The sequence below is a fragment of the Azolla caroliniana genome, unplaced genomic scaffold (assembly GCF_043228905.1).
Source record: "Azolla caroliniana isolate FFs.n. ecotype wild unplaced genomic scaffold, voAzoCaro1.0.p SCAF_10, whole genome shotgun sequence".
Taxonomy (NCBI): Eukaryota; Viridiplantae; Streptophyta; class Polypodiopsida; order Salviniales; family Salviniaceae; genus Azolla; species Azolla caroliniana.
In genome coordinates this window covers 20,540,561-20,566,262 of record NW_028230445.1, presented here as the reverse complement: position 1 = coordinate 20,566,262, position 25,702 = coordinate 20,540,561, and the positions used below count along the sequence as shown (strand labels likewise).

Genomic DNA, 25,702 nt, shown 5'->3' with positions numbered 1-25,702 from the left:
GCCAAAGTGCACGTGAATAGCAACATTGAAGGAAATCAAAACATTTTGATACTCACAATTTACAACATGGACTTTAAATTACTCATGAAATCCTTGCAATGGCAAAGGGAACCAATTAAAAGAAAGTTGTGCTTAACATATGCAAGTCTAGCATTGTTTTCATCTATACACACAGGAAGAGGCTACAAGAAAGTTAAGCTTAACATATGCAATTCTAGCATTGTTGCCATCTATACACCACCAGTTGAGGATAAAGTGCTTGTTTCCTAAGAAATTGAAGCACTTGGCTCTCGCTATTTGAAATAGCGAGATTGGTCTAATTGTGAACATCGCTTGTAATGAAAGAGGTATTATAGCAATGGAATGACAACAATATTCTTACCATATCCAAGTAAACTACCATTTTTGCCACTTCTAGACTATTTGGCGATGAAGCGTGGAATATGTGTAGGTACCATACAATCTTGGGTTTATCCTAGAAGAGGCAAGAGTTGATAAAACTAAAAAACATTAGTTTCCAAACCATGTTGCATGTTGAATCTTGATCATCTAAAGATTCTTCTAAGTTTTCTATATAGTTGAAACAATTGAGTTTGTTGGTAATGAGTGAGTATTAACAATCTTCTTTGGCCAGACATGTCACATGACTCTTTTGGAAATAATAGCAGCTTGTGGGATGGCGGCGTTTGGTGCCTAAGAATCCTAGATGGCCAATTTCAATTTTGCATAGTATGCTTGAAAATTTTGGCCACCCAGACTTCTTCATTTCACTTACTTTTGGTACAACCAATCATTTTACACCATGAACTTTCTCTTACATAAACAAGGCATGACATGCACAGCATGATATGATGCACTACTTCTTAGTTTGACAATTATTCATATATTGAAATAGTCATACATATTTTTATTGTACTTAAGCAAAAAAACTAATTAGTAAAAGGACATCCTCTTATTTTTAGTAAAAAATTGAAGAAGCCAAAGCTATATTAATAACAAGAAACACAACTATTTTTTCCTCCTCAAATATAGGGTTTCTTGAAACAATAGGCTCCTCTCAATAGATATATAGTACAAAAGAACTCTCCACCATTATTAGACTTCTAATGCAACCAATTCATCTTTGTCATGTCATCATATTATGCACCCCTTCCTTTCTTACATCTTCTCAATGATCATGCTAATGTGAACCTAGCCTAAATGGGAGAACATGTGGCCCACACAAAGTTCAAAAAAAGATGGTTAGCTCAATGCATAACTTTCCATAGGTATACTATAATAAAATCATCCCTTGATATAGTAACAAATGTAATCATTGCTTACATAGTGACGAAGGAAATTGAAGCCACAACAAAGTGTCAAAAACTCTCCACTAGATTCTCCAAAACTACATAGGTATACTATTATAAATAATTGCTTAATATAGTAACAAATGTAATCATTGCTACATAGTGATCAAGGAAATGGAAGCCAAAACATAGTGTTGAAAACTATCGCGTAGATTCTCCAAAACAATTAATAGTGTGCATAATGCTAGAAAAGAGATGGGAACAACAAGAGATATTTAAACTATGTTATGAGAGCAATTTCTTTGTAACAACAATTTGAGATGCATCATACCTTTTGATTAAGGTAATTATATTTTTTCATGAAAAGATGATGAATCGAAATTGAATCAGTACAACCATGAGGTGATTCATGCATGTTCACTTAATACAGTTGCCACCTCAAAACACTAAAAATGTCAAGATCATAGTGTGTTGCTTACGTAACATTAAACATGTTAAAGGTCTTAGTGACTTTGAAGAAATAAGGTGCATAAGGTTATTAATCATGTGCTATACCGTTGGATAAGGAAATTGAAAGAGAAAGTTGTTAGCATCTTAGTTTAACTTCATGACAATATGCAAGCTTTCTTACAATGACCTCACTAGAAAGTTGTCCCCTAATAGAGTGACATGTTTTTGTATGTCAGGTGGGTTTGCCAATGGTTTCGAAGGGAATGACTTAAGTCGTGTGGGTTGTTGTTGAGCCAATAATAATTCTACCAATCGACATTTTGTTTAATTAATGCTCATTTGTGGGTGCATAAAACATCGTAGTAAGTTTTAAGCAACGCTCATGTCCATGAAAAGTAGCAATGGGCCCAGTTGAGTTTGGTTTCTTTGCCTTGAAACCAAACCATTTATATAAAACAAAAACCAAACCAAACCGTTTAGGAACTCTCAGGAGATTTAAACCAAAGCATTTAAACCCAAACCGTTTAGGGAAATTTTGAAACCAAACCGACCCATTTAATAACAAATTTAAACCTAACCACTTATGTCAAACTAATTAAAAAACTAAATAAACAAAAATACATTAAATTAAATAAAAATTTAAGTTAAATTTATTAAAAAACATTAATTAAACGATTAAATTAAAGGGCATTGATTAAATCAATAAAAAAGCATTAATTAAACCATTAAGTGAGGGGGAAAAAAGCTCACCAACCCATAAACCTTTAAACCAAACCTATAAACCAAAAAACTTGAGTATTAGAACCCAACCGAACTAAAACTGAACCGTTTATTTATAACCCAAACCAAACCAATCTTAATAAAAATATTTTGGAACCGATAAGCCGTTCAACCATGGATTAACGGTTCGGTTCGGTTCGAGCTGAAACCAGGCCTATTGCTACATTGAAAAGTTCCAAAATTCCATTCCCGCCCATCGGGGCCTTCCGTCCGCCCGCCCATTTGTCCACCAGCCCATCTGGGCCTTCCATCCGCCCATCCATTTGTCCAGCCACCCACCCATTCTGGGCCTTCCATCCGCCCGCCCATTTGTCCACCCGCCCATCGGGGCCTTCCATATGGCCCGTCCATGCGGCCTACAAGAAACCCCTTTCATCATCTCCCCTTCCCTCCGCCCTCCTCATCCGGACGCACAGTAGCAGACAGAGCGCCTTCCGATCCAGGTGCGTATAATTCTGCATCTCCATCTCAATCTCCATCTCCATCTCCATCTCTGTCTCTGCCATTTTTGCTTCGTTTTGCATGTGCATGTACCTGCCATATGTGTTCTCCCCGCACCCTGTGTGAAGGTGTGTATAAAATTAAATACCTCCATCTCCATCTCCATCTCCATCTGTATCTATGACTTTGCTCTGTTTTCCATGTGCATGTACATGCCCTATGTTCTACGCACCGTTTGTGTGAAGGAGGAGAGTATCTGACGTTACGTTGCTCTCATTTATGTCTGTTTACAGTAGTCTCCAGGTTTCCTCATGTATTTTGTATGTAAGTAGTATGTGTACCTGTCTGTATAGATATGTCCAGTATATGTGCTTATGTATATGTATTGGACAAAAGTCTGGCCTACCCCTGAGTTCTTGTTATTTCTCGATCATCACTGAAAGAGAAATTATATCAGTTTTTTTTTCTAACTAATATGGTCAAATTCGCCCTCTTTTCCTTGACTATATGTATGTCTGTTATTTGTGCAATTATATGTTGGATTCATTGCATCTTTCTCTTGGGACAGAAAGTTGATACAACGAATCAATACAATTCACTTCAGGGAGGTGCAATTTGTGCAGATAGGACTGTTAATGCATCATTGGTTCTTTATTGCAAGGCTAGTTGGTCGATTTTTTTGTCAATTCTTATCTTGGGAAATCATTCCCTTAAACATGGGTGTGGGTTTCTCATGAATAAAATGTACCTCAATTCAAATCTTATCCTTTGTAATGTTAATTGTGTGGCAAAAATTTGACTTGAGAAAACCACCTAAGATCATTTTGAAAATAATTTAGTAGCCAAATACTAATTTGGCAATAGGCTCACAAAACATCAAAGGGGGTTACTTTCTTCTCGACATTGGCAAGTGAATTCATTGTGATCACTTTTTTTTGTTCAGAGACTAAGTGTTTTTGCTTCAGCACGGTCTACATCTAAATATAATAGAATTGTGAAAGAAAATCATTACATGTTGCTAAATTTTACCCTCACGGATCAGTAAATTAGGGTATGAAAGAGAAATGGATTGACATAAAAAATCTCATTCTCTACCTGTAGAAAAAAATCCTGATAATCATGAAAATCAAAGCTTTTGATGATTGTGTGTCTGTAAAAAAGAGCTTTTTATGAGGTGGATGCACTTAAGACCCTTTAAGCTTATGGACATCCAAACTCTTAGAATTTTAGTGCCATTAGAGAAAATAAAACATGAGACAGGTGTGTGACAGTATTTATTATCATCATTTCTTCATGGCCCTAGATCATTATGTCTATATTCACTTCTTCACAATTATTTGTTTCTGGATATGAATCTTGACTTTTCTATAACCTGTATATGTGCATGTATGTGTGTGTATGGATGTATGGATGCATGTAGGTGTTACTTCTCTCTCAAACAAAGTTGGGTTTTCTCGTTTGATTTGCAGCAATTAGGAGCCATCCATGTTCTCTTTTGGGTGAACAAATGGTGGAAATGAACATGACCTTCTATATTAGGACCGGATGGATACCAGAAGATTGGGAGACAAGTGACAGAAATTAATAGTCTTATTTCCATTCTTCTAAGCATCAACATTGGCAAAAACTGGAATAACAAAGAAAAATCTTTGTTTCAAATTTCTAAGAATGGTTGCAAGTCAGCTCAACCCTCTTTTCAAATATCTCATTGGAAGCCCTATTCTTCTCCGATTGGCTTGTGTTCTGAGTTCGTTAAGCCTCTCAAGAAGTACCAAAGTTGAGAATGGAAGATTGGTAGCTTTGGATCTGGTAAAGAAGGCATTGTTTCTTGCTGTTGGGTTTATTATTTGGGTCACACATTCAGTCTTTGAACACCTCCCAAGCATTAAGATAATGGAAAGAAATTCAACCATGGATGACGCTCTTTACATGGATAATGCCATGCATAGAGCCCTTTGTCAGGTGATTCTTTTCTACATGTAAATGAACTGAAAGTTAAAAGTTTTCGTTCTGCTGTTGACAAATGTGCTTGACGAAATTATTCATTATTTAAATCCAGGTAGAGGTGATTTTAAGGGTGGTAAACATTTTTATGGCCGATGAATTACAATTCAGATAGTTTAGGGTTTACGATTCAGAAATTCTAACTGGTATGATCAATTGAATGAAGGATAAGAAGGCCTGGTATTTGACCAGACCTCAAGGGTTTAATAGAAATTTGAAATGTACAAACGACTGTATTAAGGATACCTATATTTTGAATTGACTTATCAATTGCGAATTTAAGTGGAATAGGTGTTTTCTGGGTTGCTAATTGTGATTGGTTGTAAGAAGAGCCATGCATGATTTTGTGAGTCTATAGCTTGTTTCAATTTAGCATAAAGACACCTATAATGTGAATGATTTGTGGTCATGATTTGTTATTTTGGTTCTCTCTGCATTTTAGGTGCTTGCTTTGGTGAATGACACTCCAGTTTCATCGGAGAAGTATGAGTATGCCCGTTCTTTGGTCGATAAAATCATCATACAAAACATCACTCATGGTGACCCAACATTATGGGATACAAACAAAGTAGCACTACAAGCTGCTTTTTCAAGAACTGTGGAACTTCTATCCCTATCTCTGGAACTCCAGCAACAACAAGAAGTGAAAGGAAATAGCTGGTCGTGGTACCTAGCTCGTTCCGTTTTCTCAAGGGGTCATGTTCGTAATTCTCCGAATAATGATTTGAGCCCTTTCTCTATAGAGAAGATGTGCTTATATATCTGTAATCTACTATTCCCTATGGCTGCGCTCACACGCATGTCATCTGAGTTGCCGCCCTTAATGTCAGCATCAAGTGGATCGAGCATTAGTGCAGTGGCTGAGAAACTCTCACAAGAGCTCGTGTGGATTACTGAGAAGTTCAAGGAATGCTCGTCCATTTATGAAGCTTCGAGGATGTGGAGCATTGAGTCTCGGCTTTCCAAGCTTTCTCTCTCAGCTCATCCACGTGTTCAGGCGTCACTTCTACGTGTTTCTGGTATTTATCTTTATGTTTCATGATTGAGAGAATAATATGAACCAGTTTGTTGTTCAATGGGTAGGAGATACCTCTGTAGACATCTTGGTAGACACTTCTAATGTCCAGCCTAGGGTGAAAGGTCCATGGTCATAACTTGGACATCAAACATGTGAACTTCGGCACTCATAAATAGATTGATAGTCGCTATGGTGCATATGGCAATGGCCCATTCATAGTGCCCAAGAGTATGATGGAAATATGTATTTAGTCTAGTGTGAAGTTACAATATGAAACAATGAGATAAAAAGGAGATTGTTAGATAACTACTATAACACCCCTCTGTAAAAACCAAACTTCAACTAGAGAAGAGTACTTTGGTCAGTTTTTTGTAAAACTTAAAAGAGTATGGCGTTTTTCCCTTCAACATGTGTGTGAATTTCCTATTTTCTGTTTTCTTTATGGCAGTGTTGCTGTTGAAAGAATTGGCATTATGTGAGTCAGATTATTTGATCGGCGTCTTGAAAGCTGATCTTCTTCGATTATGGTTGCCTTTGTTCTGCCATGCAAAAAGTGGGCTTGATTCTCCGAGCTTCACTCCTCCAGAGAAGGCATCCATTTTAAAATCTCTTGAGGAGAATATCATATCACTCAATATTGCTCAACAAGAAACTGTTCTCACTGGATGGCTTAAAGAGTATATTTCATCACCTTCAGAATGGCCGAATTTGCAACACTGCTTCGAGAATTGGTGTACTTCGGTGCGGAAGAAGCCAATGAGCCTTTCACACTATTGATGAAAGAGGATCATTTGTAGCTTGTGATGTCTGGTATAGTGGGAAAACGTCCGTAATAAGAGATCAGATAATCTGCTTAGATTTGTATCTTTTATGATTAGTCCAATTGATGACTATCAAGGCAAAAAAAACAAACTCAGTCCTCCATTAGAATTATTAACATGTGATTTCTCCAAGACCATCACACCGATTGATGTTCTCTGGGAAATTTATTCTAAATAGAAATGATATCTATACATACATATTTAAATTCTAGTGTAAATAAAAAAGGTACAACCTTTTATGTTGCGTTTTCCATCTGTAATTGAGGAAATGGTGAATATTTAACCCGTGCTCTCGATTTAGGTGCTGTAAGAGTCTGGTACTGTTACATATACCAGCATGTAAGATTCCGATTAGCATTTCGATGTATCTAAAGGTTTATAAATATTGATCAAATATAGACTTTTTAGTTCTGGCAAACATGGGTTCAAGGGTTCTTCAAATGTTTGGTAGATGTGATTCATTATTATAGATGGTACTTGAAACAGAGTTGAACAAAGAAACTAATCAGATCTCTATGTTCAAGAACCACACCACCATTGTTACATGGCAGCCAACTTCCTCGTGAATTCTTGCCACCATCTTAATTTAGCTTCAAGCAATTGAGCCCATTTGCATGTCACCCTGATGGGCTTCACCAAAAGCACCCTCTACACCATGATTGGAACATCCTAGCCCTCACTAACGGTCAACCACCCAACCCTGTTGTCATGCAGGTCCTAGTCCAAAGCTTCTCCATTTTCAAGGACTTAATGAAACATCCTGCATGGGTGTGAGTCATTCATCCATCGACTATCCACCAATTGTAAACACACTAGTCGTCCATCAAGTTGAGACTGACCCCATGCCACATTGTGCATCCCAATTTATGCCTAATGACATGTGAATGTGTTGTAAATCAAAAGTGACGAGGAGATGGGACAAATTTTGAGAAGAATAATTTGGCTAAACAAAAGAGATGGACGAATCCAGTGAAGAGTGCAACCTAGGCCAAAGAGAGAATTGAACCCAATGTCTTTATGCACAAAGACTTCTGAATAAGCTCACAAATTGCTAAAAAAACAAATTATGCTTACAATTGGATTTTCCTTCTTTCTTTATTCCCACTTCATCTCATGATCTTTACGATGGGGGTTTTCTTGTACTTATTTATTTGCCCTACATAAGTAAAATTACTAAAGAAGTTTACATGCATTTTTCTTTTATTTATTTATATCTTCCATCTCATAATAAGGTGTCCTTACATAGGGCTAATGTAAAAAACTAACCCCTCTTAGTTTCAAAACCATCAAGGATATCCTATATAAACAAGTCAGTTAATGTGATTATTTGAGCTTCATGTTGACCAGAAAGGCAAACATAATCTGCAATTGTAAGCATAATGGGAAAGAAAGGAACATATTAATATCCTCATATGACATGTTGGTTTATTTAGTACACCAGTATTTGAATTCTCAGCACATATATTGGTGGAATTTATATTATTTATCGAATGCCGTAACATTTTGAGTAAAATACACCCCTGTTTGTGGTGCTGAGAAAAAAATTGTAACTAAAGAAGTATGCCAGTCAGGCACAATCCTTTTCATCTGTGATGCTAATTCTGAATGAGAACCGTTTTAAGCAATGTCATCATCAAAGTACACACTCATGTACAGTCAATTAAGTCAAGGTGGGAAGTGATGATGTGATCATGATGGTGCTCGATCTGTGTGAAGTGTGTATTCTTAAACATAGAAAAGTTAAGAACAGAAAAGTAGATATTTAGTTCTCACTATGCAACATTGTGGGCAGCAAAGAGCGTAATACATACATTTTGTAATGAGTGCTGAGTGCTCCGTGTTAAGTTCTATGCCATGGTGTTGAAAAGAGCATGCCAATGGATATTAAGCAAGAAACGAGATTATTTATATATGCCAAACACATCTTATGGGATTACTGCAGCAAAAAGAAAGGATATGTTGTGGCAAATCTAATCACTAAATGGAAATGATTGGGATGTTCAAAAGCTCTGTTTTACCATCTGAAATACCAACACTGGTGTAGTGGATCTCTTGATGGTATGAAATGAAAAATACAACCATTGCTATGGTAAATCATGATGATACTAAAAGACAACTACAATCATTCATGCAGTAAATCTTTCAATGGTACTAAATGAAACCATAGATGTTAAATGCGATAGAAATTAAATAAACAGAAAACTTCATCTAGACAGTTGTTTCCTGCAAGGACATAGATCTGAAGTTCTTCGCCTGGTTTTTTCCACTGATACTCTGTTCTGGCATGAAAGAGAACATGTTGTCTTTCAGTATAACATTACCTTCTTTCCATGAAGCCTCGAGGCATAGCTTTTTCACTTGAGAAAACTTCTCCCCCGACACAGATACTTCAGCAAGTAGTTTCCATGCATAATCTTCAGTCACAGATTCATAATCTTCTCTTTGTTTCAACACAATGTGTCCACTAATTTCCCACACAGCTGGATTGACCTGAGTATCCAAAATGCTTTGATCGACCAGACCTAGGGCTTGTTTTTCAGCAAAGCACTGTCCATTACATAGGAATGATATGATGTTAGCATTCATCGTGAATAAATTATTAATATTTTCCAAGAACAAAAAGGTGGAGCCATTAATACCTGAGGAAAAAGAAAAACTCGCATTCCACAGTCAGCAATGAGGACATTGAATGGAATATTGTTCTCTTGTAGACTTATACAAGCTCTAGCAACACATTCAGCCAAATAATCCAAACCGTCAACACATTCATATACTAATCCACGCACTGCATAATTGGCTAGTTCAAATACTTTTACTGATGCTTTCATTTTCTTGAGAGTCCCAATTCTCTTCACTTCAGCTCGTTCCACAGGGAAAGGAGCTGCAAGGTAATAAGCCTACATGCACACAAGCCCCATAGTACAAAAATACTTATCATCCAATATAAAAATAATAAACTGTTACTTTTTCTCTAAATTATTGTCAAATGGTAAAGAGATCTCTACATGCCAAAAGAAAGAAAAAAGTTTGTCCAATAGTTACATAGATACAGTAATCTCGTAATGCCAAGAGAAAAATGAAATTTTCTTAAGGACAATCCTCTGAATGCCAAAGGAAGATAAAATTGCATTCAATTGTAAAAGAAAAATTCTTTTTTAATGTCAAAAAGTTGATCATCTTTTGTTTAATACAAAATGACAATCTTCTCCCAATGTATGATAAAATTACCTGAAAGTGCAAATGATTAATAGTCGCAAATGCTCCAAGACTATTGTAACCGACACGGAAACTCGGGTTCTGAGCTTCCACAGCAAAGTTCAACGCAAGGCGAAAGCTTGCTTCATCTATTTGCTGTGGCTTGCAATCAAGCAGTTTTGGCACCAGTAACACATGGCCATATTCAATTGGACTAACCTGCAAATGAATCAATAACAGAAAAATGTTATGCCATAATGACACATTACAGGAAAACACACTAAGATAACATTTACTTCTACAGAGGGTCACGCCGGTAATGTTTTGAAAGCTTATTGGTATTCCACTAAAGAACGAAAATGCGAGGCAAAAATCTTACATTAATTGCAATGATATTTGGGCTCTTGCCAACCACCATTTCATCGCAGTAACCCCCATAGTCTTTGCTCTCCTCAAAACAGAATAACACTTCTTCTTGACCCACTTTAGTGAAATTGAACTTTTTGGCATCAAAACATTGAAGAACTTGATCTACACGAAATTCTGTTGGACGTTTCTTTAGATGCCTTCCTTCATTAAGTTGAGCTATAAATCCAAATTCCCCAGGAAGAACCTTCACACCCAAACGCATCCTATCTTTAGAATCATAACAAATAATTTTAATAAAAACAAGATCACTTCAACTTTATCAATACACACATACCTTGGTCTCACAAGCTGTCACATCATAGCGGAATAATCCACGTGCAGACCGTTCCTCCCACTGTAAACAAAGATAATGTCAGATTTGCATTAGATCCCACTAAGAAATGTGCATCCAGTGATAGTGAGAACATGTTCCATATTATTTCTACTCAAAAGACAAATTGTAGTAGAAACCTGTGCAAGTAGAAGAGAGTCGAGGAATATTCCACTCTGAGAATCTGCGTTTTCAGAGTCACTATCTGATGACGCAAGCACACCATGGCACTGACCTTTCAGCTTGTCTCCAGAAAATATGTATACTGGCAGCTTAGCCCCTGAAAAACATATTAGTCAAAAGATTATTATAGAGTACACTGCATTGAAGCATGTACATTCATTAAGTGAGCCTTCCCTCATCACATAAAGAAACCGACAACATATGGTAAGCAATCAACCATGTTATCATCAAACGTGTTACACATCTACAAAAACAACCTAGTAAACATAGAAATATTAACAAATTTCTCATGTTTTCATATCTACATGAATAACCTAGTTAACTCAAATATTTAGATTCAACTTATGTTCTCTGATGTTTATCACAACCTCGTTAACAAAGAAATGTTTACATGTCTATGAGAAAATGAGTGGAAAAAAACACTCACCTGGAATACAACAAGGACCAAGGCAGTTCCTTCCACAGCCAGGGCGCTCCACGCCACCATCTTGATAGATAGAGACAACCGTTGGGATTTTCTTTATAGTAAGCATGTTTTTCTTCTCACACCCTTCACGGTATCGATAACTTTTCAGCTTCTCCTTGTATAGGAAGAAACAGAAAGCCTCGAAAGGAAGGAAGGGTAGGTACCTCCCCCTGCTAAATATTGGAGGTCTGAAGGTTGCCCGCCCTCAGCAGGGGTGGCACCCCGGCCGCCGTGAAAAGAAGGAGAACTCACAAGCAGGAAAGAATCGTGGCTCTTCCTTGCATATGTGCACTGGCGAAGATCTGCGAGAGGCCTAATTTTCAAAGCCGTGATGACCCTCCAACTTTACTAACTTTGTAAATTCCGCCGCCCGTCTCAGAGAAGCCTGTCATACATAGCATGTGTGTGTGTTTTATGAGGACAAAATCTATGGAAAACTATGAAACATCATTGATTTTCGGGAAATAAACAGGGCCATTTGGGGAGATGAAAGAAAATTTCAAAGGTATTTTTATTTCAGAATTTTCCCCTAAAAATCTATGCATGTTGTAAGAAAAGGCTAAAGGTATCTAATGATGGTCAGATGATGCTTGAATGTTCTGACAGACAGCACATAACATAGGTACTGTAACTCGAACATCATTAAACCCTAGAGTATACATGTATATAATATTGGACACCATCAAAACAGAGAACAAATGTTTATGAACCTTGGACACTATAAACCCCTAGAACATGCATGTCTGCATCTTGGACAGCGGACATCATAAAACCAATCAAACATACCTGTAGACATAAAAACAAACCTATATTACAATGTCCTAATATCATTGTAGAAACCCTAGAACATGCAAGTACATATGTATGCCAGAAACCAACTTTGGACATAGCTGTGGGCATCATAAAGACCAAGTACATACAGACATCATAAAAACCTTATAGTATGAATGGAAACCATTAGGAACATACCAGATGGAGAAGCACGAATCCAGAAAAGTGATGACAATGCTGAAACTAAGATCAGGCCTGGGAATTACAAAGCAATACGTCTCAGACATCGTTACAACACAAAAGAAAATGTGTTTATGTATCTCAGACATTACCAAACCCTGGAAAACATACCTGAACTCTGATCCAGGGCAATTACGACTCTTTTCGGGATCAAAGTCTCTCCGATGGGGGCTGAAAACCATAAAGAGAAGCATTTTAGACCTGATGCTAAAACATAATTGTACGTGGATCAGACATTTCTGAAAATACCGATAAAATACTTTGCATCCATGCTAGAAATAATGCATACCCTCTACATATCAGCCATCAGAAAAAAACCCTAAAACATCAATTATGTATCTCAAAACCCTAGAACATACCTGTAAGTATCTCAGGCATCATAGAAAACACTAAAAAAATACAATTTCATTCTCTGATATCGTATAAATCCCTGAATATTTATGTATATGGCTCGAACATCATAAAAACTGTTGAAATATATATATATATATATATATATTTCATACATTAAAGATAAGATAAAAGGTATCATATGGATGTTATACATCATAAAAAACCTACAAAATATACCTATATGAATGCCATACATCATTCAATCCCTTTAAAACATAGGCATATGTATCTGACGCATCCGAAAATCCCTAAAACCCATAAAATATGTATCACGCATCATTAAAACCCTAATAAACATACAATGTGATTGACACGTCATAAAATCCCTAAAAATCATATCAGGTGCTAAACAAAAACATATGTAGCCGGAAAATCACAAAACCCCTAGAAAACATACACACATATGTATAAAAATCCTGGTGGAACACATGTATATATCACACACCACACTGATCCTAGAAAAGAATTGTGCAGATGAACATCATGCATCGTAAGAAAGCCTAAACAAAGCTTAAATACCTGAATGGGGGCGCCAGGAGACAGGAGGAGAGAGTAAAAGAAGGAGCAGCTTCCAAGATATATAAATATCAGATTGTAAGTATTGCGTGACAGTGAGTGTGAGTGTGAGTGTGTGTGTGTGTGTGTGTGTGTGTGTGTGTGTGTGTGTGTGATTGTAGAGAGGAACAGAAAGCAGATGTTTGGCAGAGGAAGAGGAAGATGAGAAGGAAGGGAGGAAGAGCAATAGGCTGTGTTCAGATCGAAAACAGTTAAGATACACCAGAAAAGGAATAACCCATATATATATACATATACCTATATATATATGAGAGAGAGATCAGAGAGAGAGAGAGATCTGAGAGAGATCAGAGAGAGAGAAGTAATGGAGAGCTGCAGTTCAAAACAGAGTGGCAGTACCAGTTCTACTTGTACTGGTCAAAATGCACAACTGATTAAACAAATAAATACATTCATTTTCTATTTGTTTTATGTTGTATGTACAATGTATGTATGTACTTATTTACATACTAAATTATTTCTTCATTCTACCATTTGAGCTTTTTCTGATTTGCTATGCATATACATATGTACATATATTCTATTGTACTTATTTACCAAATTATTTCTTCATGTAAGTTCTCTACCAGTTGAGCGTATTCTGATTTGCTATGCATATGTATGTATGTATGTATGTATTTACGTACGTACGTACGTACGTATGTATGTATGTATGTATGCGCGCGCATGTGTGTGTATAGGAGGCCCCAAGAGACTCTGAAAAACATATGAAGAGAATGGTGTAGAACAAGAAGCAACTCTCTTCATATCATTGATCATATCTTCGGTTACTACTGACTTAATGACTTGTGCTAGGGAGATTATTGCACCCTCAGTAGTCGAATGTGTTTTTTGTATGTTTGAGACACCCAAGGCTCCAAATTGCTAGATTAGAGACATTTGAGCCTCTAACTTGTTAGACTATAGACATCTGAACCTCCAAATTGCTTGGAACACCCCCACAAGAGAGAAAGGGCCATCATTGGTGGATGTCGAAGCTATGAGGCTCACATTCTAATAACGTGTGTATGTGGAGAGCTTGCGAGTGTGCATGTGATGAATGGAGTTCATGGGGCCTAAAAAGAGTAATACCCACTAGCAATTCTTTGAGAGGGATGTGATCATTGATAATGTTGGTCATTATGGATCTTTCTTTTAACACGATTGATTGGACACCTTCCTGATATTTATGGCATATATGTTAGAGTTAAGTTTGATGAACATCATGCAACCTATACGCCGTGTGTCTCATGTACAAAGTTGCAAAGTCAATAGCCGTATTGCATTTGAGCCTACATCATTGTAATGTATATCATGGGGTATCAAAGCATTTGGTATTGTAGAAGCATGTGAAAGGGTGCTTTGGGGGCATCCATCCACATGTGTACTCCTACCCCACACGGCAAATGTAGCATTGTGTATTTCCATATACTTGAAGGCCATGTTGTATGGAGTTCAATACTTTCGTTAAGCTAAGCACCAACATACACTCATGTTCATTCTTTCTTATGACTTCATAGGCTATTTGGTTTAAACATTAAGTGAAGCTCCAATTTACACTTTGTTCATTCTTCCTTACGCCAAATTAGGCCTTCACGACAACATTGAGAACTTGAATGTATTCGATTTGTCTCTAACATTATGCCTAGTGCAAGTTAGCTATACTTTGATCCCACTTTGCTTTGAACCTCAACCTTCAATAACATTACAAGTTGCATTTACCACATATTCAAACATGTTCTATCCTTTTACAACTTTCTCTCACAAACTAAGGATTCTCAATTGCAAAATTCATTGATGTGTCTTGCACGAAACATTTATTTCGTTCATATAAGCCAAATTTTCATTCTAGGGTTCTTTCTTTCTCTTAATAATATAAGTGGTGATTGCATCAACAATTTTGGCACGCCATCCTTGATTAGGCACCTTAAGATTATTGATATTTAATTAACCTTGTGCCTCCAAATCTAGATGCAAATTATTTTGGCAAATCTTGCTTGGCGCAACTTATTACAACGTCTTTTGTTTATTTTCTTGATATTAGCCATTGTAAGAGATCTCGTTTTTATTTTGGCAAATATTGCTTTGCGCAACTTATTACAACGTCTTTTGTTTATTTTCTTGATATTAGCCATTGTAAGAGATCTCGTTAGATGTAATTTATCTTGTCTGATAGATTATCTTGGCCTGTTTAAGAGGTTAATGTAGTACTTTCTCTCTCTCTCTCTCTCTCTCAATGCATACTCATTTTCAATCTTGTTTAAGCACTCATTTACCTCTACAATTGATCTATGAGGACAATAATTAAAATATATCTATCTACCCTCACATTTTATATCAACATATGAAAGACTAACATCTACATAGAAGAGCGAACACACTAATGAACACTTGTTTGTTTTGACACCGCCGAGATTAGCATCTTTTAAAAGAACCTACGAATAGAGGATTATAAGTTGCTTGTGTTTTTCACGTGGACAAAATGTGCAATTAAGGTTATGGCTAACATAGATATTTGCCAACATATTTCCTTACAACATGAATTGAATGTGGCAAGGCCCTTAAACATAAGTTGAAGAAATTGAATCACATTCGCCGCCCATACCCATAAAGAACATCATCATAAAAAAGAGTGGTGCTGAAGTCTAAGAGAATAAAAGATATCAAGTCAATGGAGGGAAGATCAAAGGAAACAATGATATAAAACACTAGCTCCAAACATGTCCCCACAAGCTCCTTTCAATTTCTGGTATATTAATTACTAATCCAAAAACCAAAGAGATCCTAGGGCCTGAAAACCTTTTGTCGCACATGGATGTCCTTTTAAATGTGAGTAAATGGGTGGCATTCACAAGGGTATGCTTGTGATTGCACAAAAACAAAATGTTCATCCGTCACTTCATCTCTAAGCTATTTTGTAAAGACATATTAATCAATGCACGTTCATTCGAATTGTTAATTTCTCTTGCTATTCCTCTATTTTTGTTCTTTCGTATTCATGCCTCCTTCAAAATGCAACATATTTGCAACATAAATTTAGAACATTCATCTTTTTAACATTTACAAAATAACCATGATTGTTTTATTTTTGAAATTTTTTACGTCCATGATTACTGTGTTTTAGGCTAGCACTCGTAACGGTATATAATGCTAGCTATAAATTGTACACATGTTATTGAGATTTAAAGAGTAATCTTATTTACTCAGAAAATTACCCCAATTTGCCAATTATAAAAGGTTATGTACACCTATTGAATTACTTGTGAAACCACCAACATAGAGATCTTACTTTGGCTTCCAAGAATATTTCATAGCCAAGTCAACCACGAAGCTTCATTGTAATTACAATCCTTCTTCTCACACGACCCATCACTATAAATGTCAAAATGATCACAATGCTCTATTTGATGTGTTTACTTTTGACCACGTCATGAACAACCCACATGAACACGATATGTCCATACCCATGATGCACCCAATAAAGCCGCCTTCTCACAAGCCCCACCACTAAAAAGGTAAGAATGATCACAATACTTTATTCTATGGATTAGCCTTTGACCATGTCATGGATTAGAACCCACGTGAACACAATCTGTCCCATGATGCACCAAATGAGACCTCAAGTCACAAACACTAAGGTTATGGCACGCATGTGAGGGACTAAAGAAATAATAATTTATTTTTCATCCAGGTTGCCCAATGCTTGTATTTTTTAATCATTCTATCTCTCAACAAAATGTACATGTGGTTCTCCAAAGAATAAATGTAGTTTTGTTGGTTCATCCTCATTGCAGAATAGGAGTAGAATATAGATCATGACTCCAATTCGTTTTACGGGACAATATTCATGGATGTTATGTGTGTTGCGTTTGCAAATAAAATTAGTGTCGATAAAGATTATTGACTTCCATCTTATCTCTAAGGGTTTGATGATAGAACTTAGTGGCATATCATGTGAATGGATATAGTACTCAATCAATGTAGAGAAATCACACACTCATACACTAAAAAGTGGCAATGCGCCTCTACAAGATAGTTGTGCACTTCCTTTCGACAAGTGACACATAGTATAGAGCCTCTAGATTCAAAATAGCTTTGAGTGCTATCAATACATGTTAAGGTCTATTTCCAAACAACATAACTATTATTATCCAAGCTAGCATTCGCCTGGTAATCATTGGATGGAAATCATAATGTATGTATTGCATCATCCTGAACTTCTAATACCTTACCCTTTGGTTTCTCTTGTCCACCCCACCAATGCCTTTGTTGTATAGATATTAGATAGGATATGTAGTAGTTGAGTTGATAGGATATTATGTCTAACTATTTGCACCCAAAAATATTATGTTGTAATGTGAATATTTTTGTTTCACCACTTTTAAGCATATCAAAACTATTAAATAAGCATAAAATGAACTTGATGGTTTGTGAATGTAAATTTTCAAGTGACCATGCAAACAAGCACCTATAACCACCACTTGCCATTGTTGTTATTGATTGGCTACTTGAAAGTCTACAGTAGTAAAGTGCACAACATAAGATAAGCCGTTCAAATAGATTTGCTTCATTGGCAACAAGGTTTACAGTTTGTGTGATGAATGCAATAGTTATTCATGGGTTAATGCGTAGGGAGGAGTTAGACATTCCTTCACATACGAGGGCAAACTCCGTTGTTCTTTTATATTTGATAGATTATCTAATGCCCACCTCAATTGCATCTAATACATAAATGTATCATGATACCACTATGAAATGAATAAAAAATTAGGTGCTATCATTTGCACTACTATAAAAGTTAGGATGCATTGATTAAGCTTGTATGGAGATGTTACCCCAAACATAAATACGAGTTTGTAAAATATATAGATTTGGTAGGAGGGTAGGATCATACTAAAATGATCGAAATTTTGTCTTCTAGTTGGAGCCTGAGGGTCACACACACACACACGCATGCATGTATACGCACGCACGCACGCACGCACACACGCACACACACACACATGCACTCATGCACGCGCACACACACGCGCACATGAAATTACAGTAACATGTTTCCCCTTCGTCGATATAAAAATAATAATCACAACAAAAGTGACATCAATCACATCTACAAATTGTTATATTCAAGATACCCGTTTTCGACAAGATGGTGGGCCTTGATACAAAGAAGACAACAAATTTGTTTCTATACTCACCTAATGTTGGATCAAGATGGGCCTTTTGAAATCCAAGGCTTTTGGTAGTAAAAAAACACAGTTGATGTATGTTCACTAATGCAATGTATGTTCAACATGTATTTTGATGCTTACTTTAGTTTACATGTATTTAAATTTGGTCCCAAATGCCACGCGGCCCTCAAACTCAAGCTTATGATGTGATATATCTATGATAGGTATCACCATTGGGTCAACATATGAATTGATGATGAAATGCCAATGAAGTTTTGTATCTTGAACAAAAGTTCCACATTTTAATACATCTCTCAACCATTGTAGAGATAGATGTCAAATGGCATACGTTTCTGAGTTTAAGATAATAAATCTTTTGAAGGAAAGGTTGATGATTCTATTCGATATGTACATCCTTCAGTACTGACCACCGCAAAATAATAACAAAAGACGTAAAAATGCCCACCTAACCTTATCTTCAACATTTATATTCATGCGTTCATCAGACTAAAATTATTGTCATTAAAATGACATCATTCTATTTACTTCAAAAAAAACATTATACATCAAACTATCATGTTAGGGGTCCACTCTTACCAAAACACATGTTGGGTGTGCTTAAGGACCCTAATTATAAGGGTATATACGGTGGATATTTCGCTAGAACAAAAAACAACATTGAATAGGATTATTGCATATTCCTTTTTACAATCCCATGATTGGTGACTTTTATCTCATTATTTGCATGTTTTCTTCGTCCATTAAGGTGTGCTCTTGTTATCTTTCAACATAAGTTGCTCAATCCATTAATAAACCAAAACTTATCATAGCTACCAAATTGTCATTATTTTGTGTAATTTACAAGGAATAACAAAAGAATTTGTATGTATTCACCAAAACATACTCAATTACTATGAATAAATGTCTATAATGTATCCACACTCCACAAAAAGAAGCATTATGCATCCACTATGTAAGGAGCTGAATCAGAACAGGTTAAGTACTAGTAAAATAGGGAATAACAAACATCAATGTAAGGAAAAAAAACAAGCTGAAAGTACCAATGAATTTCCATTTAGCATTGGCCTGGTTTTGGCTCAAACCAAACCGCACTGTTAAACCATGGTGTACCGGTTTATTGGTTCGAAGATAAATAAATAGTTTGGTTTGGTTTCGGTTTTGAATTTCATTGTAGGGCTTATCAGCTTATCAGTTTAGGGTTTATCGGCTTATCGGTTTCGGTTTATGTGGTTCGATTTAAAGGTTTATAGGTAAAGAATACTCGTAAATTTTCCCTATAGGCTTTAACTTTCAAATTTTATTTTAAACCCTAGTTTTAACTTATTAAATTTTATATGCATTATATGCAAAGTCTCCTTTTCGTTTGTGATGATCAAATTTATGATAAGTATGATGACTAATTTATCATAAGTATGATTATCAAATTTATCATAAGTATGATTATCAAATTTATCATAAGTATGATTATCAAATTTATCATAAGTATGATGACAAAATTTATGATCACTTTGATGAACAAATTTATGATGATTTTCTCACACAAATTTATAATAAGTATGATGATCAATATTTGTCAAAAATGGTTTGGTTTGGTTTGGTTTAAATGGCTTCATAAATTTTAAACAGTTTGGTTCGGTTTTTATTATGAATAAATGGTTTGGTTTGGTTTGAAGGCCAAGAAACCGAACCAGCTGGTATATACTACAATGTCCAAACATGTTCGACATGAATCTGGTCAGTTGTGACCTTTGATTTTATAATCACATGCTTCCCAATTACCAATCATGCCAAAAATAATTCAAGGGGTTGGTTTGGTTTGGTTTGGTTTGGTTTGGTTTGAAGGCCCATTGCTATTTCCATTCACCAAAAACAAGACCCATCGGAAAATTTATTTGGTTAATCAATTAGATTGATCACTTTGAAATTTTCTATCATTAGTATTTTCAAAATTAGAGATCTTTGGAAGTATCACTGCCAAAGGCAGCATTGTAGTTTTGGCCACAAAGGTTACCATTGTAGTATATACCAGATTTCATGTTGCTAAGCGTTAAGGATTTCACCCAAGGAAAATCGACTCTTGCATGCCTTTGATGTCATGATTTGATGGATGTTTGATGTATGCATTCTTGTACGAATACAATTTCCTCTCACCAACTCTTGCTTTATATTTCTTTTATATATATATATATATATATATATATATATATATATATAATATAATCTGTCTTCACAACTTACACCCTTGAATCATTTTTGGCATGATTGGTAATTGGGAAGCATGTGATTATAAAATCAAAGGTCACAACTGACCAGATTCATGTCGAACATGTTTGGACATTGGAGAGAACCATTCTAAACAATAAATGTGAGAAAATTTGGCAAACTAATGGCCTAAGATACCAATTCAACAATGGAATTGCTGGCAGGTAGAGCATATAGAGTTGCATACACCAAGTGAGGAATTCACTTGATGGTATAATCACACTACACCAGTAATGATTGCAAATATTGAGAATATGCCCTTAAACACATGACATCATAGTGGACATGGGCAACAATTGACCTTCAGTGTCCTTACAGGAAAACATACAAGTAAACACATCATTTTCAGCAGCTTACACATACATGATATATGACATGTAAAGTGGCCAGTTCAAACCTTTAGAAAACAATCAGAGGAAAAGCAAGATACACGATACACATCATTCTTTGTAGCTTGTACAAACAAGATATATAATATGCAAAGCACCCAATGTGCACCCAATAGCACTTTTTAAGCCAAGCTTTCAAAAACAATAGATTGCCTTGAGGGAATGCTAATAAACAGTACCCAATCCCAGCTGGTCCAATCACAAAAACACAGAAGTAAATGACATTGTCAATGTCCTATGCAAACAAATACTGCAAGTTTACATTAATTTAAAATAACCAAATTTAAGTGCATACACTGTAAATCCATGAACTTTCATGATGGGAGAGAACATTTCAAATGCAACTGAAGATACACCCAATGGTATTTACAAGCATTGATTCATCTGCCAAAGATTCAGCCAATATACAATAAATTATTGTTGGTATTCCTCAACTTTTTACTACCCTCCACAATGTTTTGTAGTTGGATTAATTTTGAAACTCATCTTACTGACCATGCTCTAGGAGGCCGGTTTCCACCATTCATTAGTATATCCAATACAGAATTCATATCCACACTCTGGCCTCTATCTGTAAGTCCCCTGATCACAGAGCGCACTTGATCCCTTGAGAACCCCATTGCAGCCCCCTTTTCAATGATAGCATCATGTGATAGAGCACTAATTCCTCCTCCTGAAGAGCCTTCATTATACACGGTTTGAGCTACTGGCAAAGTACGAGAATTATTAGAAACTGATGAGACCTGAGGCACATACACTGGTTGACCACCAGAAAATTGCACAGGAGGATTTCGCTGGTAAGGAGCTACATTGGTAATTTGTTGAGATGACTGAATCATATGGCCAGTGGGGTTTTGATGCTGTGGTAAAGGAATAGCGTTTGCAGCACTATATGGCTTAACTGATGATCCATAGCCAGCCTGAGGTGAAGATAGGGGGGGTAGGGAGGAATAAACTTGGTTTTCTTTATGATGGGCTAATTGATAAGCATCTTGTAATTGAGGTTGAGCATTGTGTTGTAAAGGCAATGTCTGTTGCAACTGCGTTTGAGGTGTACTAGGCATACCCTGAGGGAGGTGATGGGCTTGCATTTGTGGATTGAATGTTCCTTGAATCTGCTGTGGTTGGCCTATATTCTGTGTTGGTAGTGATTGTGGTATATTAGGCAAGGTTCTCTGCACTTGATGGGGCTGAATCATAGTTTGCAATGCTGATGAAGATGTGTATTGTATATTTGATGATTGCAATGAAGTCTGTGCCATCGTTGACGGTTGATGCATATGCATTTGTTGTTGTGTCATTACTTGATTCTGAACTTGTGGCTCAGATTGCTGCTGTATTGCACTAGTTTGTAGTTGCACAGTATGTTGCAAAGGCTGTGATTGTTGTTGAGGGTATTGTTGTACTGATCCATGGATAGGGTATGCTTGCAGCCCTTGTGTTTGTTGATTATGCACATGTACCGCTTGTAACTCAGGTTGCAGTTGACCTTGAGGTTGCTGAGAAACTATATATTGCTGCGGCAATGTGTTCGCTCCTGAAGATAAAGACATCTGCCTAGTTGCTTCATTTGTTTGCAATGGTGAAACATGAGATTGATTAGTAGACGGGATAGTCTTTATAACAAGAGCTGATGACTGGTCCTCTGCCATAGTAGTTTGTGGGGGCACAGGGCTTTCGGTTGTTACAGCTCTCGTCTTCTCAACCAATGCCTCCTGTTTTGAAGCTTGAAGTTTAGCTAACTCTGCCTGAGTTTCAATTATGTCTTGTCTGTCTCTTAAAATCTGCACACCCCTATGCATCTGTAGTGAAGATATAGATTAGATACCCTCGCAACATAAAATTTGAATATAACATGCCATGAAGTTAAGTATCTTGAAAGCTTCAGAGTATACAATTGAAAACACAAACCTTCAAGTGTCCAAATATCTAAATATGCAAACACATAGACAAGTATGTATTCAATGTTTCTAAACTTAATTTTTAATTTATGCCTCATTAACAGTAACAAAATCAAAATTTTCTTTTTAATTTTCTCACAGAAGAATGGCATCCATATATAGTAAGCAAAACCTGTGATCACCCTGAAGAACTCAAATGTGGCAAAAGAATCCAGAGCACTTGCTTGAAATGAAGGCCCATTATCATGGAACAAGACATGTCAAAGCCAAGCAAACAGTTGAATGTATTTCATACAAATTTGATCAATGGTAAGGAGCTTATGTAAAATAATCCTATGTGATTAGTTACTCCATGAAGCACATGTGAAGACAGTATGTGATTATTTCTCTCAACAAAGACAAAATTTCCTCACATTCTTTCAACCCAAGTTCCAATAGACTTCAAACCAAAAAGTTCTACGAGTCAACCATATAGAAAACCCATCAGCGTATTAAATCCAGAATCCCCTGGAAATAACATAAATATATATCATACAACACCTTTATGATAAACTTCATCAAGTTTAAAGATGAGAGCAAATTTTGAATTTCCCATTATCAAATCGCCCAGATTTGCCTCAATTCTACAATCACTCTTTAGTAATACTCAACAGTTTGTCACAAGTCGCTTCAATTGATCTATTTAGATAATGAAGATCACTTCTCTTAGTCAAATACACAGTCAATTTACCCTGATTCCTCCAAACATGCATTCATACTTGGAAACACTTTGTTATAAAAGAAGACTTGTAGTCTGAATTCATATTTTAATATAAGGAAAATTATTTGTCTTTGTCAAATTACTTCATATAAAGTATTCTACATGTGAAACTACAACTCTTTTCAGATCCTCCTCTGAAGGACAATACCAAATACTCCTAACTTTTTACATATTTCTGAGGATACCCCTTAGTTCAAATAACTATCAGAATACTCTTCTTCTAAACTTTCCATAATGCCCTTCAATTTTAATGTCTTAAAAAAAGCAGTTAATATAGGTATAACTCAATTAAAGAAAAACCATAAAGAAAACAATGGCAAAGCCATACCTCTCTTATATGGTCATTTAATGATCTCAATTTTACATCAGCCTCCGCATGATATTCATCCACTGAAGCCTTGAGTGATGTTACTGAGTGCTGTAGAACATGTGTGACTGATTCCAATTGTGAGAGACGGCCACTCATACCCTCCAGAAATTTTAGTATATTATCTGCATACTTCTTAATTGTTCGCTCTACAGCAGAAACAATTAATTGCTCATGCAATTCAACATCATGTTCCCTCCTTGCAGGATAAAGCTCTCCTGTTAGATAAACCTAGGAAAAATAAATCATAATTTTGCTTTAGTAAGCAGAATTCCTTCAGCTTCTCACCACACAATGTCCGGTCTCTATTAGATGTGTCTTAATAAATACATCTGAAACCATTATTTTAGTATCTTTTCGCTTCTGCATAACATCCTGCACATAACTCAAGTGCCACTCCCCATTTGTACTATACATTGCACACAGATCTCGTGTCTCCACTAGTTTGTATTCATGTAACTCAATTGTCTCCTGCACTTAGTGTAGATATATTTCGACTCTTGTATTGCATCTTACTCACAAATCCATATCCCTACATCAACAAAGGCTACCTTGAACCCAGCTTCTTTCATATGTTCTTGAAACATAGATTTATTTTGTTCATATCTTCTTCCAGAAATTTTCCACCAAATCTGGTTCGGCTTCTTATCGGCGGGGCTCAAAGATTTCCATGTGAGGTTCTTTTGATTTATATTTTATCCTACAAACTTACAACATAGAAACGTTTCTATAACTTCTCCACGCACAAAATTTCCACATAACATATTGCATATTATCATCATCTTGCACAAATTTTGCCAGATAAAGATGATCTCTTTCACATCCTCTTGCTCAAATTTCACTAGAAAAGTTGTTTTCTTCTATAACATCTTTTTGAATAAATCGACCACATAAACTTCATATCTTCTTGCCACATGAAGTTGTTTCTTCTATACCAGTTTTTAACAGACAACTACAACTACGATGATGACAAATAAATAGAACATAGACTCACGGTAGATCCAGAAGAACGGTGATGCCTACTACTAGATCCTTGATCGACAGATTCGCTCCTTCTCTGATGCTGCTGCTGTTGTTGCTGAAACTCGTACGAAGGAAGCACGACATCGTCTGCTAAGAAATTGAAGCTCGGTTTGTCATCGGCGGGCTTCTCTGCTGTTCTCCGTGATCCCGAAGAGAGGTGGAAGAAAGGTTCAGGATCAGCCGCAGAAGGGTCCATGGTGGCTTCTCTGTCTCTGATGAATCTCCTCCAAAAGATAAACAATATACAAATACGAAGAAGAACAGAAAGCATTCCTGATCTTTGCCTTCCTGGGCAAGTTCTAAGCCATGGTGCCACGTGTCGCTCGGCTATTCGATATGGGAGGGCTGCCACGTGTCGCTTGTCTATTGGATGTGGGAGGCCCGCAGGGGCAGCTGCACCTATCGCCGTCTCTCTCTCTCTTTTATTTTTTATTTATCGTAATTAGCTTACCCTAGTGGTAAG

At 36.3% G+C, this 25,702-nt stretch overlaps 3 protein-coding genes across 4 annotated transcripts; 1 reads left to right on the top strand and 2 right to left on the bottom strand.

The window, feature by feature from the left end:
* The first annotated feature begins 4,429 nt into the window (after positions 1-4,429).
* Positions 4,430-7,221, top strand: LOC147859493 (uncharacterized). Its single transcript, XM_087326240.1, has 3 exons — positions 4,430-4,922; positions 5,407-5,983; positions 6,431-7,221. The coding sequence occupies exons 1-3, from the start codon at positions 4,629-4,631 to the stop codon at positions 6,757-6,759; spliced, it is 1,200 nt and encodes a 399-aa protein (XP_087182366.1). The 5' UTR covers positions 4,430-4,628; the 3' UTR covers positions 6,760-7,221.
* Positions 7,222-8,685: 1,464 nt separating this feature from the next.
* LOC147859492 (GDP-L-galactose phosphorylase 1-like) lies at positions 8,686-13,332 on the bottom strand. Of its 2 annotated transcripts, none has more exons than XM_087325557.1 (10): positions 13,310-13,332; positions 12,509-12,568; positions 12,356-12,412; positions 11,348-11,771; positions 10,878-11,017; positions 10,702-10,761; positions 10,378-10,611; positions 10,032-10,217; positions 9,443-9,700; positions 8,686-9,350 (listed from the first exon to the last, which is right to left on the bottom strand). In XM_087325557.1, exons 4-10 carry the CDS (start codon positions 11,451-11,453, stop codon positions 9,012-9,014), a joined length of 1,323 nt encoding a protein of 440 aa, XP_087181683.1. In that variant the 5' UTR covers positions 11,454-11,771; positions 12,356-12,412; positions 12,509-12,568; positions 13,310-13,332; the 3' UTR covers positions 8,686-9,011. The 2 variants fall into 2 exon arrangements, with proteins under 2 accessions (XP_087181683.1, XP_087181684.1); XM_087325558.1 differs by having other exon boundaries at positions 12,352-12,412; positions 13,310-13,331.
* An 8,061-nt stretch (positions 13,333-21,393) lies between these two features.
* Positions 21,394-25,474, bottom strand: LOC147859491 (uncharacterized). The gene is made up of 3 exons (XM_087325651.1): positions 25,211-25,474; positions 24,178-24,447; positions 21,394-22,990 (listed from the first exon to the last, which is right to left on the bottom strand). Exons 1-3 carry the CDS (start codon positions 25,433-25,435, stop codon positions 21,671-21,673), a joined length of 1,815 nt encoding a protein of 604 aa, XP_087181777.1. The 5' UTR covers positions 25,436-25,474; the 3' UTR covers positions 21,394-21,670.
* Positions 25,475-25,702: the final 228 nt, after the last annotated feature.